The sequence below is a fragment of the Merops nubicus genome, unplaced genomic scaffold (assembly GCF_000691845.1).
Source record: "Merops nubicus isolate BGI_N331 unplaced genomic scaffold, ASM69184v1 scaffold26466, whole genome shotgun sequence".
Classification (NCBI taxonomy): domain Eukaryota; kingdom Metazoa; phylum Chordata; class Aves; order Coraciiformes; family Meropidae; genus Merops; species Merops nubicus.
Window position 1 is genome coordinate 1 of NW_008614777.1, and position 19636 is coordinate 19636.

At 60.0% G+C, this 19636-nt stretch overlaps 1 protein-coding gene across 1 annotated transcript; it reads left to right on the plus strand.

Moving 5' to 3' along the window:
* Nucleotides 1–445: 445 nt before the first annotated feature.
* Nucleotides 446–19628, plus strand: LOC103774911 (hemicentin-2-like; the record flags this gene model as incomplete). The annotated part of the gene is made up of 41 exons (XM_008942347.1): nucleotides 446–661; nucleotides 1135–1230; nucleotides 1638–1765; nucleotides 2035–2179; nucleotides 2319–2431; nucleotides 2684–2840; nucleotides 3050–3212; nucleotides 4643–4770; nucleotides 4913–5021; nucleotides 5383–5552; nucleotides 6113–6208; nucleotides 6327–6503; nucleotides 6816–6970; nucleotides 7318–7441; nucleotides 7628–7803; nucleotides 8062–8146; nucleotides 9286–9405; nucleotides 9563–10273; nucleotides 10868–11035; nucleotides 11203–11316; nucleotides 11500–11586; nucleotides 12061–12252; nucleotides 12706–12879; nucleotides 13257–13370; nucleotides 13640–13782; nucleotides 13958–14108; nucleotides 14318–14536; nucleotides 14788–14894; nucleotides 15002–15160; nucleotides 15354–15450; nucleotides 15691–15849; nucleotides 16685–16957; nucleotides 17044–17234; nucleotides 17311–17392; nucleotides 17733–17869; nucleotides 18009–18111; nucleotides 18304–18451; nucleotides 18731–18858; nucleotides 18986–19142; nucleotides 19262–19383; nucleotides 19615–19628. Coding segments are annotated over 41 exons (6308 nt in total), but the record flags the coding sequence as incomplete, so codon positions are not given.
* Between the last annotated feature and the right edge of the window lie 8 nt (nucleotides 19629–19636).

Genomic DNA, 19636 nt, shown 5'->3' on the forward strand with positions numbered 1-19636 from the left:
AGGATGGCTTGGGGCAAGGCTGGGGAGGCAAAGTGCAATTAGCAGGAGTAGGTGGAAATAGGGGCTGGCTTCTATGTGTCTGAAGATCCAGGTACCCCAGGCAATGCTCAGGGCTTCCCACTGGAGCAGAAAGGGTGGAAGAGCCTGGGGAGGAGCAGGAGAGGGGGTTCTGAGTTGGGGGCAGCGAGCCTTGAAGCAGTTAAAGGTGGAAAAGTGCAAGAGGTTTTGCTGTGGCAGGGGTGTGCTGAGAGTAGCTGGAAGGGATGAAAACTGCAAGCTTTGGAAAAAAACCCAAATGCTTTAAGACAATCTTGTGAATTTTCAGGACATCTGGCTTGCATGTTTTGCAGCCCCATCTCAGGGCTTAGCTATGCACAGAGCCTGCTACGGGGAGCAGGGGTGATCTGACCTGCCTGAGCCCCTTCTCCGCTGCTCTCTCCTCCAGCTGCCCCTCACTTTCCCGAGCCCCTGGGGGATGTGGCAGTGGAGGTCGGGGACAGCGTGACCCTGCTGTGCCGCGTCGAGGGCTCTCCCCCGCCAGAGGTCACCTGGTCCCGGCAGGACGGGAAGCCTGTGCCACGCTGGCATGTGCCACGGGGTGTTCCCAGCCAGCCAGAGGCTGCCGAGCTCCTCATCGACAGTAAGAGCCGAGGGAGTGCTGGTGAGGTGGGGAGCACGCGTGGGTATCCCACCCGGTGCTGGCTTACAGCATCACCCTCAGGTGCTCTCTGCCTGCCTGCTGCGGGCTGGTGTCCCAGCAGTGGCATTAGCCCCGGTGCCCCCTCTCCTTTTTAGTAGTAAAGCCTTGGCACGGTGGGTTTATTTGTTTGTACGAGCTTAGCTGTGCTCTTGGGTGCTCTCTGCCTGCCTGCTGCAGGCTGGTGTCCCAGCGGTGGCATTAGCCCCAGTGCCCCCTCTCCTTCTTAGTAGTAAAGCCTTGGCACAGTGGGTTTATTTGTGCTCTTTGTTTGTACGAGCTTAGCTGTGCTCTAACAGCCCGTGAGCCTCCAGGCTGCGGGGTCTGACCCCCTCTGGGGTGGTGATGGAGCAGGGAGGGTGGTGTTAGCCCATCCTGGAGCTTGCTGGAGGCTCTCCAGCCCCACCAGGCTCAGGTTTCTCCTCGCCGTGCTCCAGGCGCCTCTCTGGACGACCAAGCTGTCTACATCTGCGAAGCCCAGAACGAGTTTGGGAGAATCCAGGCAGAGGTCAAGCTCACGGTCACCGGACACGGTTTGCTTCTCTGGGTTTTTGTTGGTGTGCCAACGGGGGCTGCTGCTGGCCCTGGCTGTGCTGGTGCTGAGTGAGCAGCAAAAAAAACCGGGTGGTTGGGTGGTGCTGTGTGGCCGCCAGCCGCCTCTGCTCCGGAGCCAGCTGCAGGGAATGCTCAGCAAACCCTCCCCCAGCCTGGGGTTTGGGTTGTGCCCTTCCACCCCTCTTCCACCTCAAGCACAGACACATGCTTGAACCCATAGTGTAGCTGAAGGTCCCCAAATTCTTGGGGCAGCTGAATGTTGGAGTTGGCTTGTGCCGAGCCAAGGTCCAGAGCTTGGAAGAAAGTTGATCCAGTTCTGTCCTCGTAAGCATTCACCATCAGTTTATCTCCGATTAATAGCGTTTTCTCTTTTCCCTCTTTCAAGCAGCCCCAGAACTAGCTCTGGCATCCCCTGTGGTGCGTGTGCTCCCTGGCCAGCCCGTGTCACTGCCCTGCGTGGTCCTGGCCGGGCGGCCGTTCCCAGCCCGCCGCTGGCTGAAGGATGGGCAGCTGGTGAGGCTTCTGCTTGCACCAGGGTGCTGGGTGGGTGGATAGGCAGCTGGGAGCACGTCCCTGTGGCAGGATGGATGCCCCCAACCTCCTGTGGCCAAAGCTCTTGGTGAAAAGATGCCAATAGAGAGTCCAGATTGGGAGAGTCACGTGCGTTTATCACACCAGGATGTTCCTGCTGCTCAAGGATCAGTTTCTAGATATGCCCCAAAGACACAGTAATATGGGAGTGTTTGACATTCTTGTCTGTCCTGCTCTCTGCCTGTGCCCAGGTAGCCCCGGGCAGCCGCTACTCCATCCGTGCTGACGGGAGCCTGCACGTGGAGCAGGCCCTGCAGGAGGACGTGGGCAGGTACACCTGCGAGGTGACCAACGCCCTCGGCTCACACCAGCAGGATGTGTCCCTGCTCATCCATGGTGAGCAGCAGGGTGCTGAGCATCCCTGCTCTCTGAACGGGGCTGGGTGTCCTCTGCACCTCTCAAACACCAAAGCACTGCTCCCTTTGGTGGATGTGGCCCTGGCTGTGCAGGGTGAGGTGCTTCTCCTCCTTCCCAGTTCCTCCTAGCATTGAGCCTGGCCCTGTCCTCATTACTGCCACTGAGGGATTGGCTGTTGCCCTGCAGTGCAATGCCACCGGTGTGCCCCTGCCCACCATCACCTGGGCAAAGGTAGGTGTTGGGGCCGGGCAGGCTGCTATCCTCTGCCAGCCAGGCTGTGGGTCCCTCTCGGGTGGGGGATAACGTGTTTGGAGGGGGTGTTGCTCACCAGCGTGGCTGCAGCTGCCTGAGGAGGTGGCACCCAGTGCCCTGGGAGGCCAGGATCAAGAGGGAGCTGGCTCTGAGTTCAGAGCCTATTTCCTGCCCCTGGGATGCTCAGCTCGTTGGAGGGTCTCTACTGTCTCCCTTCCATTTCCTCTGCAGGGCACGGAGCCCATTTTGCCAAGCCCACACTACCACCTAGACCCCGATGGGACCCTCCTGATCCCGTCGCCCTCTCCTGAGGATGCTGGGACCTACTTCTGCACGGCTACCAACACAGCAGGCTTCTCCAGCCAGGAGATGCAGCTCTCTGTCAGCAGTGAGTGCCCGGGGCTGGCCCCAGCACCAGCCCCCAGTAAAGCAGCTCCGGAGGGTAACTGGCTGGGAAAGCATGACTTGGTGACTCTGACAGCTTCCTCGGGCCACCCAGCAAGATGCCCGAGGAGTTTTTGGGATGGGAAGAGCAGCAGTGAGGGCTGTGGGACACCTGAAGTGTTCCTGCACCAGCTGCTTTCCCTCTCCCTCCAGCAAAGCCCAGGATCAGCGTGAACGGGTCACGGGCATCGGAGCCCATCAGCATCCTGGCCCTGCCTGGGCAGGAGACCACCCTGCCCTGTGAGGTTCAAGGCCATCCCCCTCCCTTGGTGGTGTGGACCCAGGAGTCCCAGCCTCTGCTGCTCACCACTGACCGGTGAGAAGGGCTGTGGGTGCTGGGGCTGTGCTCTCTTGGTGCTGGGTCTCCCCCAAGGGCTGTTGGGTCTCTGAGGAGGTGCAAAGGGCATCGCTGGTGCTGAGCAGCAGATGCTCAGTGCTCGGGCAGCAGCAGAGGCAGCTGAGCAGTAGTGTCTGTGCAGCTCCTCAAGATGAGCAGAGCAGGAACCAACAGGCTTTTTTTTCCCACCACCCAAACATGTGCTAGGGTGGAGTAGCTGCCCCCAGCCCTCTGCACCCTCACCCTGGGCACGGGCCAGTGCTGGGGAGGGAAGGTGGCCCCAGCACAGCTCCCTGGCCCCACTTGCCCAGCACATTCCTGCCCCATGCCAGGGCCAGGGATGTGCTTGGGGGTGGTGGATCTCTGCAGGAGGTGCTGGACCAGGGCTTGGCACTGCCCCATGCCCAGCTGGCTGCAGGGCACTGAGAAGGAGGAGGTTTGAGGGCTGGAGGAAGAGGAAGGCAGCATGGAGAGGAAGATGGGCAGCTGGGGATGCCTGGGGTGCTGCAGCCTCTGCTGCCCCTCGCAGCCCGTGTGTTGGGGTGACTTCACGTTGGTTTAGGCATCAAAATGTTCCTGGGTTAAGGTTTGGCAAAAACATAGTTGTGAGCCCAGCAGTGGCTTTGTCTGCATTGCAACGTGGTTTAAAGGCCAGTTTGGCTCCAGTGGGTGATTTCTGGAGGACCAGATAGATTTGTTGATGGTGTTGAGGCTGATGGGAGCTATGGGACAGTCATTTAACGTTGTTTGATGAGAGAAGATAACCTGGAAAGTGCTTGGGTATGTGTTTGTCTTGGTCTTCCCCCTTTCAGTAAATCAGCACCATGCTGGAAGGGGCTTCCTAAAATCATGGGCCCCAATCTTGGATCTGGTCCTTGCTTTCCCTGCACCTCAGGATTGCTGTGGCCTGGGGAAGCAGGATGGTGTCTTGGTTTTGCTCTTCTTGATGGCCTTGTCACTCTTGTCTGGTTTTCTGTGGCTGCTCCTGGGTGACCTGTGCTGCTCCCCACATCTCAGCTGGCTTGTCCTGACGTGCCCGAGTGATTGATGGGAGCACACGAGGAGGAATCTGCAGCCGTGGGCTGAGATGATGTTATGTCTGTGGAGCACAGACAGTGCTGGGAGAGAGCACGGCCAGCTCCAGCTGCAGGGGCTGTGCTCCATGGGGACTCCTGTCTCCCTTCACCCCCTGGAGGGGTGGATCATGTGCTGAGCTCGTGCAGGAGCTGAGCAAAGGGGATTTGCACCCACGGACAGCTCTGCCGTCCTCCTCGTGCAGGACCTGGGGAGCTTCTCTTGACTGTCTCAAGGGGATGGTGACCTCCCAGCCCTTAGCTCCTGCCCAGGGGTCGGTGATGGAGGACATGGCTGTTCCTCCCATCCAGCTCTTCTGTACCCTCTCCCCTAAGCTACAGCATCCTCCCTTCGGGGTCCCTCCGGCTGACTGACCCCCAGGTGACTGACACCGGCCGCTACACCTGCACGGCCACGAACGCCGTGGGGAACACCTCGCTCAGCTACAACCTGCACGTCCAAGGTTCACATCTGCTGGTTAAAATGCTCCTCCCTTGGGCCGTGTGTGCAGCCAGAGCCCTGCACCTTCTGAGCCCTCGGCTGCTCCTACATCCCAGTGCTGGGGTCCAGGGGTGGTCCCAGCCTGAGGTCCCCTTCCCCCTCAGCTCCCCCCCAGCTGCTGATCGGTGATGGAGAAAGCCACCTGACGGCTGTGGCCAACGACTCCCTGAGGATTCAGTGCCATGCCACGGGCACCCCCACACCCCAGATCCAGTGAGTACTGCAGAGAAGGACAGGCAGACCCTGCCCAAGTTGCCCTGAGCTCCCTTAAGGGCTGTGTGACTCCCTGGGGGTGCTCTGCAGCCCAGCATGCAAAGCTGTGGCAGAGATCAGGATGAGACCTCGGAATGGGTGATGGCTTGGGGTGTCCTTTAGGGTGGGAAGCATCCATTCCTGATCCTTGCCTCTGGGCTTCTGCTCTGCCCAATGATCTGGGCACTGCTAGCCCCGTTTCAGGTGACAAAGGGGCAGTCCTTGCTGCCAGCACCTCACTGTTCAGTGATTTGGGGGGCAGAAAGAAGGGTGGGTGGTGGCAGGTCAGACCAAGGACCTGTCAGCTGTCCCTCCCTCCCAGGTGGCTGAAGGACGGGCGTCCCCTGGGCGAGCAGGACGGGGCTGTGGTGTCCGAGGGCGGTGGGACTCTGCTGATTGCCCGCGTGGGGCTCGCTCACGAGGGGCTCTACACCTGCCAGGACAGCAACTGGGCTGGCGTGGCCCAGGCAGAGGTGCAGGTTTCGGTGCAAGGTGAGCTCGGCATCTGAGGTGAGACTTGCTATCCACCCCCTGTGACTGGCCAAAGGGGTGGGTGTTCTTGGCCCTGCTTTTTGGGAGGTGTGGGGTCACTAATGTGATCTGTTGGGATCTTGCCCTTTGGCAATGAGGTTGAGAGCTGCTGGCCACTGATGCTTTGTTAAATCATTAGCATCCTTGAGGGGTGCTCCCCGGTGGAGGGTCTGCCCTCGGCCTCATTGCCCCTATGGCCAGAGCACCCCTCAGTTGGCATCACAGGATGGGATGCTGAGGGTGCTGGGTGAGAAACCAGGCAGGGTGCAGAGATCCCTGCCCAGGCAGGATGAGTATCTCGCTGGGGCAAGGAACAAATCTGCTGGCTAACCTGGGGAGCAGCGGTGGCACAGTGTGGTGACATGGTGCCCTCCCAGAGTGGGGGGCCAGTCCTGGCCCCTGGGTGCTGCTCTTGGGATTCGGTGCATGCCAAGAGCCCCTGGCTGTGCCCATGGCACCGTGCTGAGCAGCTGCAGCCACCCTGGGCCACGCAGAGCCAGTGACTGTGTGCTGGGTTGCAGTGCCCCCGAACATCGAGCCCAGCGCCGTGGAGCTGGCTGTGCTGGAGAATGGCACCGTGTCCCTGGAGTGCCTGGCCTCGGGGCTGCCAGCTCCCGGTGAGGCCATCCTCCCCACCCCTTCTTGTTTATGTGCCCTTGGGGCTTTCCCTGGGTCCTCCTGGGGAGAGGAGCAGCAGCGTCGCTCCTCACAGCTCAGCTCCCTGCTTCCCTCCAGACATCGTCTGGTACAAGGGGCACGAGCAGCTGGTGGCTGGACCTGGCCAAGCCCTGTCCCAGGATGGGAAGCTGCTGGAGATCCAGCATGCCCAGCTCTCCCACGCTGGCACCTATCGCTGCGTGGCCTCCAACGTGGCTGGTGTCACAGAGCTCTGGTACAGTCTGCAGGTGACTGGTGAGTCCACGGGGTGCAGCTACCTGAGAGCTGGGGGCTTACCCCTGGGATCTCTCATCTGTGCATGGGACCAATGGGGCTGTCCCAGCCCTCGGGATGTGTCTCTGGAAGATGGCTTTAGCAGAGCCCCTCTCTTCGGTCCTAGTTGCAATCCCAGCCATGTAATCCCCTGTTTTCATCCCAAATAACGCCCTAGAAAGCCACAGGCTACCCATGGATGGTCATTGCCTGCTCCACACCATGGTGTCTCTTGCCTACCCCAGTCCCTTTTGCACCCTGCTGCTCCTGGTGACATTTCCCTGCTCTCCTCAGTGCCCCCACGAATCACAGCTGGCCCCAGCCCCCTCACCGTGGTGGTGAATGAGCGGGTGACACTGGAGTGTGATGCCACAGGGACCCCAGCCCCGGTGCTGCTGTGGCTGAAGGATGGCAATCCAGTGTCCAGCATGGTGGCGAGTGGCCTGCAGGTGAGACAGCTTCTGATGGAGGGAGTCTCTTGGGGATGTCCCTCTAGGAAGGTGTTATTTTTCCTTTTTCTGGCTTTTAAAAACAGCAATTGCTGCAGTTGAGTGGTTGCAGTGTTGCCCAGGCCTGCCCCACGTTTGGTCCATGGGAGCATGGACCTGCCCAGCCCTGCGCTGGGCTTTCCTGGCATGGATGGGCAGGGGGTCCCCAGGATGTGAAGAGGGTGGGCTCAAGGGAGGCTTATGTCCACCCATCCCTGCTCCTGCATGCCAAGCTGCCGCCCAGCTGCCTGGGGGTTTCTCTGGTTTCCTGCTCACCTGGGCTCTTCCTGGGTCTCGGAGAAATGCAGATCCTCTCCGGGGGGCACGTGCTGTCCCTGCCCACCGCTCGCCTCCGTGACTCGGGGACGTACACCTGTGTGGCCAGCAGTGCTGTGGGGGAGGACAGACGTGAGGCCACCCTCCAGGTGCGCTGTAAGTACCCCCGTGCATCCCTGGTCCCTCCCCACCAGCACGGCTGTGGGGTGGGAAATGATGCTCGGGACTGGGGCTGCTCCACTGGCCCCTTCAAAGCACACAGGGCTCTGGGCAACCAGCCCTGGCAGGGGTAACAAAGGGGGTAGCCTGGGGAAGGTGTTGCCTTGTTGATCTGTTTTCCAGTGTCCTCCACTGCCCTGGGTGAAGAAGAGAACATCTCTGTCATCGTCAACCAGTCGGTGACCCTGGAGTGCCTGACTCCCGGGGTCCCCCCTCAGGAGTCCCACTGGCTGAAGGATGGGAACTTGCTCACACCAAGGCCAGATGTGCAGCTGTCTGTGGAGGGGACCGTGCTCCAGGTGACATTTTGGAGTATTGCAGAGGATGGGAGGGGAAACAGGGCTCTGAAGATGCCCACCTCCCCCTCCTCACCCTTAGAGAAAGTGGGTGCAGAGGGAGAGTGTGCCCTCCCTGCTGCCCACGGCTCAGCACCATTCCCACCCCTCACGCTGATCCCATTCCTGTGGCTTCTGCTGGCATAAAATCCACCCCCAGGATGGGCTGTGTGTGTCCAGCTCTGCTGCAGGGTGTCTCAGTGTCTCTGCTTGCCCTGGCAGATCGGGCGAGCCGCCGTGCAGGACGCGGGCAGGTACACGTGCCAGGCACCCGGCCACCAGAGACACTACAACCTCGACGTGTGGGGTAAGGGCCACTGCCCCTGGAACAGCCCCCAGGGGCAAACACCCTCTGTGTGTACACACACCTATGTACCATGTTATATACTATCTGTTTATATGTGTAATATGCATCTGGGGCGGTTGCTTGGCTTGGAAAACACTAAGCCCAGAATATTACAGCTCTGCAAGTCGTTGGAGCTGGAGGTGGCAGGGAATCCCCCCCAGGGCAGCTGTCAGAAGGGGGAAAGCCAACATCTGCATGGGTCCTGGGGGCAGATTTCAGGGAAGATGCAGAGGAGGTGGCTTTCCAGAAGGAGGGCAGGAGAGCAGGGGGATTCCCTTGCCAGTGCCAGGGCTTCTCTGCCCGTTCTTTGCACTGGGGCAGCGTGGTGGTCGCTGCAGGTATCGTCTCCCTTCTCTCTCCCTGCTGCAGTCAGCAGCACCAGCAGCTTTCACTCACTTGACTTGAGCATCCTTGCAGCCTCCCGGCCTGACCAGCACGTCCACAGTGCCGGGGGCTGAGCCAGGGTCTGGCTTTTCTCAGGGATGCTCTAGGCCAGTTGGTGGAAGTCCTGCAGGCAGGTAGCCAGGGAGTGGAGAAAATCCAGTTCTCCTGCTCCGGGCTTGTTCCTGCGATCCCTTCCCAGGGAAACATTTGCACGTCTGGTGTCCTGGCTCGAGCGGATTGTTTGGGTCCCACTGTTTTTGTTTTTCAAGGGTTTCTGGGTGTTGGGTTTTTTCTTGTACAAATTGATATCCCTCATGGGAAGGAGTTACCGTTTTCCAGCCAGCTGCACTTATGAGAATATAAGAGCATCTGATAATGGAAAGAGTTAGGTAACCTTCCCAGTGAGCAGTGCTACCTAATAAGGCTGTGTCTGGCCAACCTGGGCTTGGCCTGCCTGTGTGGCTGGCGCAGGGTGCTTGGTCATCCTCTGCTGTAGGCCACGTGCAGTTAAAAGCATCACTCGCTCAGGAGCTGGAGAGTCAAGATTATTATTTCCACATGGAGCCAGTGCAGGGGATTCTTGCTGGTTCTTTGTGCAGAACCCAGCAGAGCTGTGGGTGGTGCATGTCCAGGGGGTCGGAGCTCCAGTGGGGAGCTGCCCCTCTCCTCTTCTCTGGTGCCATCAGTGAGCTGTTCCTTGCTCTTGTCCCTTGCAGTGCCCCCGTCCTTCTCCTCGGCAGAGCCCACCACTGTGTCCGTGCTGGAGGGACAACCTGTCAGGCTGACCTGCGAGTGCCATGGGATCCCCCTGCCCACCCTGAGCTGGTGGAAGGATGGTAAGATCCTGCTCCTCAGCCTCATCCCTCCCCACACGTGATAGGTGTGGTCTCCTTGGAGCAAGGAGTGCTTAATGTTGAGCGGTATCCAGCTTCTGGGTGGGACCTGGTCCTGCTGGGAACCTGAGAGGAAGCTGCTGGCCCCTTTCCCGTGCAGGTGAGCCCCTCTCCACCCAGCCCGGGAGCCTGAAGCAGGTGTCCACGGGAGGAGGCGTGCTGTACATCGAGAAGGTACGGCTGGTGGACGAGGGGATGTACACCTGTGAGTGCAGGAATTCCATTGGCAGCAGCAGCAAGGAGCAGCGCCTGGAGGTGCACGGTGAGCTGGGGTCCAGCGACACGGGGCAGCTGTACGGGTGGCTGAAGGTGCTGTCATCTCTCTCAACACAAGGTCCAGCTGGACCCAAGAGCTGGCAGCCGTTGCCTGCTGCCTTGGGTGTGTTGGGAAGGATGCTGCTAGCTGGGGACTCACCCTTGCTTCACCCTCCTGCTGCCACCATCCAGACCGAGTGTTTGGGCACCCACTCGATCGTGGGTGAGGGGGTGGCTGCAGCACCTCCTCCAGCCTGTGCCCCTCTGCCCGCAGCGCTGCCGAGGACCCGGGGCAGCAGCCACGTCCCGAGGAAGGTCTCTGTCATCAGGGCTGGCGAGACGGTTTTGGAGTGCGAGGCCACAGGTTCCCCCCCTCCCAGGGTGACGTGGGTGAAGGACGGGCAGCCCGTGGCTGCTGGGGACGGGCTCCTGCTGAGGGAGCGAGGGCGGCGGCTGCACATCCCCAGGGCAGAGGTGACCCACACGGGACGCTACACTTGCCTGGTGGAAAACGTGGTGGGGCAGGAGCAGAAGGACTTTGATGTCGTGGTGCACGGTAAGGGTGTGGGATGGGGCTGCTGGCTGTGGGGTATGGAGGAGCTCAGGGCGTGGTGATGTTGCACAGCATGTTTGATGCAGCACGAGCACGGAGCATGAACTGATGTGAAGTAGATCTTGGACAATCTAGTGTGTAGGTCTTGAGTCAGAAGGGGCATGCTCCAGGCATAGCTGTAGAACTGGCTCCATCAGGCAAGAGTTTCTTTCTAAGGTCATCAGAGCACATCATCTCACTTCATAAAGTTATCTACTTTGCAAAGGCTTGGGGAAGCCTCATGGGTCAAGATACCAAGTACCTGAGCTGAAAAAGGCCTGAGGTAGCTCAGTGCATGGCCAGCTTGGTGTCACATCTGCAAGTGTGGGCTTGGACATGCAGGTAAGTGGCATATGCTTTCTGTGGATCACCTGTCCCATAACGCCTCCAAAGTGGACAACTTCAGATGATGCTAATGGTCCTTCTGGGAGTTTGTCCTCAAACTGTATGAAGCAAGAGGGCAGGACCAAGCTGGGTTTACTCCATTTTCCTCCTTTGTCTTACTTTGCTGTCTTGGCTGCTTTGCAAATGGATGCCCATCCTTTTCTGCATCCCTAGTTCCTCCTGAGTTCGTTCAAGGATCAGGATCAACAACCAACGTCAGCGTCTCTCTGCAAGGATCCATGACACTGACCTGTGAGGCCACTGGCATTCCCCTGCCCACAGTCACCTGGTCCTGGGATGGCTCTCCTGTCACCCCCAGCGAGCACATCCAAGTGCTTTCAGGTCAGGGATGAGGCATGGAAGCTGTGGGAGGTGGGGGCTTTGCCAACATGTCTTGCCTCAGCACTGATGGGTGTAAATGCAGTGGAGCTCCAGCCCTGCAGGAGCAGTGCTGGGACAGGCTGGTGCCTGGATCAGGGCCCTGAGGCCTCTCTGCTCTGTGCTTCCAGGGGGCTGGATGTTGAGGCTTACCCGTGCACAAGCCCAGGATGGTGGCCACTATTCCTGCCTGGCCAGTAACGTAGCTGGGGAGGCCAGGAGGCATTTCTACGTGGAGGTCCTAGGTAAGGAGGAGTCCTTCATCTGCTGCAGCATTCCTGGTGGGATATCAGAGCTTCATGCTTGCAGGAACAGGCGTGAGTTAAGACTGAGCATGGCAGGAGCTGCAGTGCCAGTGTCCTTTGTGCTTTAGCGTGTGAGCTCAGAGACTCAGCAAAGCTGAGGTCCCTGGTGGCTTGTGTTCCTAGTTCCTCCCTACATCGAGAACGTGGATGAAGAAGAGACCATCAAGGTGCCTGAGGGTCACCCTGTCACCTGGTCCTGCCTGGCTGCAGGTGAGCATCATGTGGGGAGCAGAGGTGGCGTGACCAGGTGGGAGATGGGGCTCAGGGGTCTGAGTCTGAGGGGTCTTTAGTGCATGGGATAAATGGGCAGCGCCAGTCCATGACATGAAAACAGCTGAAATTGGCTGAAGCACTTTTCTGGGGATAGTTCCTGGCTCTGCAGTTGTGCTGTCCGGGAAGCGCTGGCCCACGCAGGGAGCTTGTTCCACAACGTCATCTCCAGTCTTTCCCAAATGGAGCTGGAATTCCTCTAATCTCAATTCTCCTTTAGTGATGGGAATAATTAATCACCTCCTACTCAGGACAGTTTTCTTTCTTCTTGCTGGCTCATCCAGCAGCCTCTAAAAGGCTGATCCAGATGATGATAACTCTGGATTTGGGCTGAGGTCCCTGCTGCTCGGAAACAGGATGTGCTCACACATGGAAAAACTGCACAGAGACTCAACCTGCTTTCCACCCCCAAAGGCAACCCCCACCCTAAGGTCACCTGGATGAAAGACGGCCACCCGCTGCCCACTGGAGACACCTCCTCCATCTCCCCTGATGGCTCTGTGCTGCACATCCCCCAGGCCTCCCTCTCTGATGCTGGAAGCTACTCCTGCATGGCCTCCAACTCCGTGGGAAATCAAACCAAGTACTACCTGCTAGATGTCTTGGGTACGAGATACCTTTGGACAGAGGCAGAGCCTCAAGTGTGAGCAGGGGATGTGGACTTAGAGGGCTTTTTAATTGCATGGCCCAGGTAGGTGGTGAGGATCTATTAGTCCTACAGCAGCAGCATGGATAGTGTCCTGGACTTGCTAGAAAGCCCTCATGAGACCTGAAGGAACTTAAAGGGCTCATCTATTGCAGGAGGCATCTCGGATGGTGCAGGATCCATCTCTGATGGTGGCTGGTGGGATGGGGGAGTATATCTTCTATGTTCCCTGTGGTTTTGGAGGGCAGCAACACAAGGCAGTGTCTGAAGCTGGCCTTGTGCTGTGCATGTCACATGTTGTGGTCAAGCCCAGCCTCCCTGAACTCAGACCATGCTCAGTGGTGGGGGAATGGGGCGCTGGGAAGCTGAAGCGGGTGCTAGTGCTGAGTGGCCATGCAAATACTTCTCTGCAGCCCATCCTACCTTTGCTGGAGATGCCCACGATGGTGCTGCAGAAGAAGTCACGGTGATCATCAACAACCCCATCTCCCTGGTCTGCGAGGCTCTGGCCTACCCCTCTCCCAACATCACCTGGCTCAAGGATGAGGTTCCCCTCAAAGCCTCTGGAAATATCCTCCTGCTCCCTGGTACCGTGCTGGTGTCCTCTAGCTCTGCGTGACTGTGGTGGCACCTTGCTGCATGCCTGGGGGAGTGGGGCCTGTTCAAGGCAGTGGGATGGTGTGGAGTCATCATCCTAGAGAATCCAAGGGGCTCAGACCATCAGGTGGATGCTGCTCTTCCATGGGCTGCATTATCTGATGTTACCTAGAGGCTCCTCAGCAGCAGCAGTGACACAGTGATGGGTTTTATAAGCCAGGCAGCTGAGCTCTAGAAGAGTATTAGACGCTTTCAAGTCAGGTTTGCAGGTGATCAACAGGTCCTTTAAGATGCCTTCTTGTGCTGCATGGGGGTAGGCAGCTGTGACTGTGAGTGGTGACCCTCTCAGGAGACCCCCTTTGCCCAGGTGGCCACGGGCTGCAGATCCTGAATGCCCAGGAAGATGACGCAGGCATGTACAGCTGCATTGTGGCCAGTGAAGCTGGAGAAGTTGTGAAGAACTACGCTGTGAAGGTCCTGGGTGTGTGTCCTTCCTAATTCCTGCAGTGATCCCACCACCCTAACTGAACCAGAGTCCATCCCTTCCCTTGCTTGCATCCTGAGGAGCTGCACCTCGTGCACATAGATCAGCGTATAGCCCCCAAAAGCCTCTGATCTACCCTGGGGAGAACAAAGGGGTCCATCTGGGGGTTACAACAGCACCCTGAGATGCTGCCCCTTGCTAATCAGGGCAGAGCAAGGGTGCTGGGGTTCTTCCCTCAACCCACATGTGTTGTATCTCCCCACTAGTTCCTCCTTGGATTGCCAGAGATGACCCTTTGGGGGAATTTGCTGTGAAAGAGGTGAAAACCAGGGTCAACAGCACAGTGACTCTGGAGTGTGAGACCTGGGCTGTGCCCGAGCCAACCATCCAGTGGTACAAGGACAAGAAGGTGAGGTGTTAACTGTGACCAGGGAAGTGGTGTTGGTTTAGGGGATCCTCCCAGGTGGATGGAGGTAGAAGATAGCCTTTATATGGCTGGCGGGGTTCTGTCCTACTCCTGGGTGTGTAATTCTCCTCCTACCCTTCTATTTCTTCCATGCCTTGGGGCTGGGGTCCCTATACAGCTCCTGGAAAGCTCCAGCCACCTCCAGATCCTTAGTGAGGGACAGGTTCTTCAAATCCAACCAGCCCGTGTCTCTGATTCGGGGCACTACACCTGCGTGGCCACCAACACCGTGGGTGAAGATGACAGGGACTTCATTGTGCATGTCCAAGGTGAGCCCTGGGAGACCAGCCAGTGCCCAGAGCAGTGTGTCTCTGCAAGAGGAGGGGTCCTTGGTGGGGTCCCTTGTGGGAGCAGAGCAGGGTGAGCAGGAAGGAAGCTTGTATCTGCTGGAGAACAAGCCCTTCCTTGGCCGTGTTCGGGTCTGGGCAGATGCCCAGTCGCAGCTGGGGGTGCGAAACATGGCAGCTTGTCCCCGCAGTGCCACCCCTCTTCCAGCAGCAGATGAGCTCTAATGAAGCCCTCGAGATGTTCTACCGGGAGGAAGACCAGGATGGGGAGGTGACAGAGCACCGGCAAGCTGTCCTCAACCAGCCCACTGCGCTCTACTGCGACACCAACTCCATCCCACCCCCGCAGATCTCTTGGTACAAGGATGGGGAGCCCCTCTCCCCTGGACCAGGGGTGCTGATGCTGCTAGGTAACGGGCATGGACGTTCTCTGTGGGGTTCTGGGGGGATTCCCTGCAGCAGCTTTGTGGGTTGAAATCACCCATAGCATAGAGGAGGTCGGATCCCCTCCCCTTGCTCCTGGCGGCACCCACGGGACCTGCAGGAGCAGGACCGTGCCACCCGCGCTGCGTGAGGGCTCAGGCACAGCGAGGTGGGAGGGAGATGTTGGAGGGGTCGCTCCACCCACCCCGTGGAGCCCTCTCCGTGCGCTGTGCCGCAGGGGGCCGGGTGCTGCAGCTGCCCGTGGTGCGGGAGGAGGATGCGGGCAGGTACACCTGCGAGACACCCGGCGCCGAGGGGCAGGAGCGGCTGCACTACGAGCTGGAGGTGCTCGGTGAGCACGGGGCCGGGGCAGGGAGCGGACAGGGGCGTGTGGCAGCCCCGTAACCCCCCGGTTCCCGCCGCACAATCGTGCCATCCGTGGTGGCTCGGAGAACCTGGCTGAGGAGGGGACGGCCACCGTCAATGGCACCATCTGCTTCAAGTGTGAAGCTGCTGGGCACCCCGTGCCCACAGTGTCGTGGCTCTGGAATGACATCCCTATTGTGGCCGGCCCACGGCACCACCTCCTGGAGGGTGGCATGGTCCTGCAGGTCAGTGTGCTCCCAAGCAGGGTGGCTGCGCTGGGGAGGGGCACAGTAGACATGGGGTGGAGGGGATGGGGAGCCCTCCTCTCCCCAGGGAGGAGGCTGCCCTCATCTTGCCAGGTGCCAAGGTCCCCGTGGGAGCCCCAGCAGCTCCCCAGCTCGGGACAGCCCTCAGCAGGGCTCTGCTCCCCCTTTGCAGGTGACCACAGTGGAGACGGGTGACACTGGCAGCTACACGTGTGTGGCAGAGAACCCAGCCGGGTCAGCAGAGAGGCACTTTGCTCTCACCGTGCAGGGTGAGGCATCCCTGGGTCACTGATCTACCACCCTCCTCCTCTGCCAGCTGGAGTTTCCTCTGGCTCCTGCACCCTTTGGCTCCCTCCATCCCCTTGTGCTTGTCACACTTGCCCCATGTGAGGAGGTTGGGGTGCTGGCACGCTCCCAACAGGCGAGATGCTCAGTTCCTCCTGGGGAGAGCTGGGCCTCCATGGTGACAGTTCTTCTTTGCCACTTGTCTTTGGGGTGTGCTGGAGCAGAATCTTCCTGGACTGTGGGCCCAAACCCCAAAAATGTGGATGGTATCAACAGCAGTATCTCCCTGGTGTGTGACATCCAGTCCCACCCCACGGTGGAGCCCAGCTGGTACAAGGATGGCCACGTCCTGCAGCTCAGTGAGGAGGTGACCAGAACCCCAGGTACGTCAGGATGAGAAAGGGTGACATCCTGTCCCACGGGGCTGGGCACAGCTGCTGGCTCTCGATGGTGGGCTCTAAATCCTTTAATCTGCCCTTCTGGATGCCACCCATGGGACTCAAGGTCATATTTGAAGCCGTACCATGTACTAACAACTTGCTACCAAGTTATCCTCTCTGGGGAGAACCAAGGGTTGCATCCTTCTAACTCTGTGCTGCTGCTCCCCAGGAGCTCAGCACCATTTTCTGCTGTGCACAGCATCCCAAGGGTGTGGGAGGCCAACAGGGTGGCAGGCTGAGCAGAGACATAGACATCAGAAGAAGGTGGGAAGCCAACGGGGTGTGGGTGTCTGAGCACAGTTAGAGGACAAAAGGGGCTTCGACACTCATGTGGAATTGGAGGCCAACAGGGGTTCACAGGCTGAGTAGAAACGTAGACACCAAAAGGGGGTGGGAGGCCAAGGGGGTCTCTATTCTTGCCTCACCTCCAGCCGGACAGGGGTGGCAGCTTCGTCCTGCAGATCCGGGGTACGGGGCAGTCAGGGCTCCAGGGAAACCACGGTGGGGGCACCCGGGCACTGATGCTGCTGGCAGACCACAGATGCTTTGCAGCCCTGTGTCCAGGCAGGGTCCTGAGCCATCCTTGGCTGGGGGCATGGGCTCAGAGAGGATGGAGGAAGGCAGGACCAGCCTGAAAGCAGACTCAGCACACCCTGCCGGGAGGCTGAGCCACCTCTCCGTGCTCACGGGACACCAGGGAACTGCCAAAACCATCCCCAGCGTTTGGGGACCTGACTTGACTCCCACAGCTCCCTAAAGGGAACCCCTCCCTCAACAGTGCCCCCGGTCCTGAACAGCCCAGAGACCAGGGAGGAGCAGATGGTGGCCGTGGGCTCTGATGTCACCTTTACCTGTGAAGCCACTGGGTCCCCAGCCCCCACGGTGACCTGGCTGAAGGATGGCAAGCCCCTGGCACGCCAGGGCAGCTGGGTGCCCAGTGGTCCACAGCTGAGCCTGGTGGCCGTGGGGCCAGCTGACACGGGGCTGTACTCCTGCCTGGTGGCCAATGAGGTGGCAGAGGCCAGCAAAGCCTTCCACCTCCTGGTGACAGGTTCGTGTGTGCCCTCGGGGATTTGGGAAGGGTGGCTTAGACAATTTTTTGGGAGCCATGAAGAGATGAGCCTGTGTGCCTTGCAGAGCCGCCCCGCGTCGAGGCTGCGTCCTACCCCACTGAGATGTCCATCACCGTGGGCACCTCCCTAGAGCTGACATGTGTGGTGACAGGTGTCCCCACACCCACTGTCACCTGGGAGAAGGACGGGCAGCTGCTGGCAGGGCCCTGGCTCACGTCAGGGAATGAGAGCACCCTCCGCATCGAGACCACTGAGGTAGGGGCTCCTCTTTCTTGTCCACACCCAAGTTGTCTTTTTGTGCCTCTGTTTTCCTCATCCTGGTTCTGTGTAGGTGGCTGATGCTGGCTTGTACACCTGCCTGGCCACTAGCCCTGCCGGGGAGGACAGCAGGAGCTTCCACATCAGCATCCAAGGTAGCGTGGCCCCAGCGGGGCAGTAAGGAGGGTGCTAGTAGTGGGTGCTGCAGGGTGGTCAGAGCTCTGGGAGATCAGAGAACCAGAGCATCCCCTGCACCCCTCCCTGGGATTGCTGGGAGGTGTCCCTGCCCGTGGCAGGGAGCTTGAATTAGGTCATCTCTAGGGTCCCTTCCAAACTAAGCCATTTTATGATTCTATGGATGGGGAGAGCAGTGGGGGCTGTAAGCACAGCACGATGGTCCTGTAGAGTAGGGGCCTGTGCGTGACTTATGGGGACAGATATGGCAGTACCCAAGTCATGTAGCATCTCCCAACTCCTCTGACACATGTCCCACAGCACCTCTCAGCATCACGAGTGTTGGAGAGACCCCCAGCATCACCACTGTGGCAGGGGGGCAGCTCATCCTGGAGTGCCCTGGGGATGCCACGCTACCCCCCCGCATAGAGTGGCACTGGGAGGGGTCCCCGCTGCGGGTATGTGTGATGGCACCTGGGGACGGTGCACGGGCAGGGGCTGGGGGGCCCCTTCCCCAGCCCAGTGGGCTCATGGTGGGGGTGATGAGGGGAGAGCTGCTGACGGGGGGTCCTGGGGGCGGTAGGAGGATGCCCGCAGGCGCAGATCGAGGCCGGGGAGGCGCCCGACGGCGGGCACTACAGCTGCAGGGGCACCAGTGCCCGGGGGGGCACCAGCCTGCGTGCCCAGGTGGAGGTTCACGGTGAGTGCCGCCCCACCACGGGGCTTTGCTGGCCGGGAGTGCCGGCGCTCTCCCCATAGTTCAGGGGTGTGCAGCGTTATGGGGTGTCCTGTGGGGGGGGTGCCCAGCCTCCAGGGCTGCTCTGGGCTGACGTTCTCCATCCCCTGAGCCCTGTCTCTGGCTTCCCGCGGTGCCCACTGGGTGCTGCTGCAGTGGCCCCGGAGATCCAGGCGGGCCCCGAGGAGGCGAGGGCACTGCTGAACAGCTCCGTGGTGCTGCCGTGCCAGGCACGGGGCTGGCCCGTGCCCCAGGTGACGTGGTGGAAGGACGGACAGCTCCTGCCCCTTCGTGGGACCAAGAGGTGCGAGGCTCTGTAGGCTGGTGGCACCAAGAGCTGGCTCTTGCTCAGTGCCATCCCCCATGTCAACAGGTGTTTGGGCTTGCCTGGAGCAGACACAGCACTGTCCCCACAAAGAGCTGGGCTCTGTCCCCACACCAGCTCAGTGGACACATGCCATGCATGGCTTCAATGGCACTTGCCACCCCCCCAGCTGCCTGTCCCCGTGTGCTGCAGCCCAGCCAGGCAGAGTACCCACGGGGCTCCCCACCCCTCCCCCCAAAAAATGCTCTCCCTCCCCAGGCTGCAGCTCCTGCCGGGCGGCTCCCTGCAGATCAGCTCTGTTCAGCTCCAGGACTCAGGCTATTACCTCTGCACGGCATCCAGCCCTGCTGGTTCCGACCGGCGAGGCCTGGACCTTCATGTCCTGGGTAAGTGGAAGAGCCAGACAGATCCCTCCTGGGCTCACCCTGCTGCGACCCAGCACCGCCGGACTGCTCTCATCAGTGTAACGATGTGCTGCTGTCCTCTGGTCCTCACCACCATGCCCTTCTGCAGCATCTCCCACCATTGCCCCCGGGCCCTCCAACCTCACCCTGCTGGCTCAGCAGCCAGCCACACTGGGCTGTGACACCTGGGGATCCCCTGAGCCCCATGTCAGGTGGGAGAAGGATGGTCACCCCCTCAACACCCACGTCCCACTTGGCGCCTACAGGTACCCACAACGCCGGCCACCTTCCCCACCGAAGGGTCCCACCATAGGGTGGAGTTTGCCCCGTCTTGCTGCTCCCTTTGGGGCAGGGGCTGACCCCGCTGCACGTTCTGCCTGCCCAGCTTGCAGCCCTCGGGGTCCCTGCTCATCACCAGCCCCGGTCCCTGGGACGAGGGGCAGTTCGAGTGCATCGCCAGCAACGCTGCCGGGGAGGCACGCAAGGTCTTCCTCGTGTCCGTCCACGGTGAGCTCCTGGGGGCTGTGGGTCTGGCCAGGAGGGGCTTTCCCAGCGTTTGTCACATCCTTGGCTGTCATGTGGGTGTGCTTCAGCCCCCTGTGGGGTTGGATCCCCTCTTGAGGACAGGGCATGGGGGCTGGTAAGAGAGGAAACAAAAATACCTGTGCCCACGTGCAGGGAGATGGAAATATCTTCAGCATCCCCATGCAGCCTTCTCTCCCTCCCCCACCTCTCCAGTGCCTCCCACCATTGCTGACGA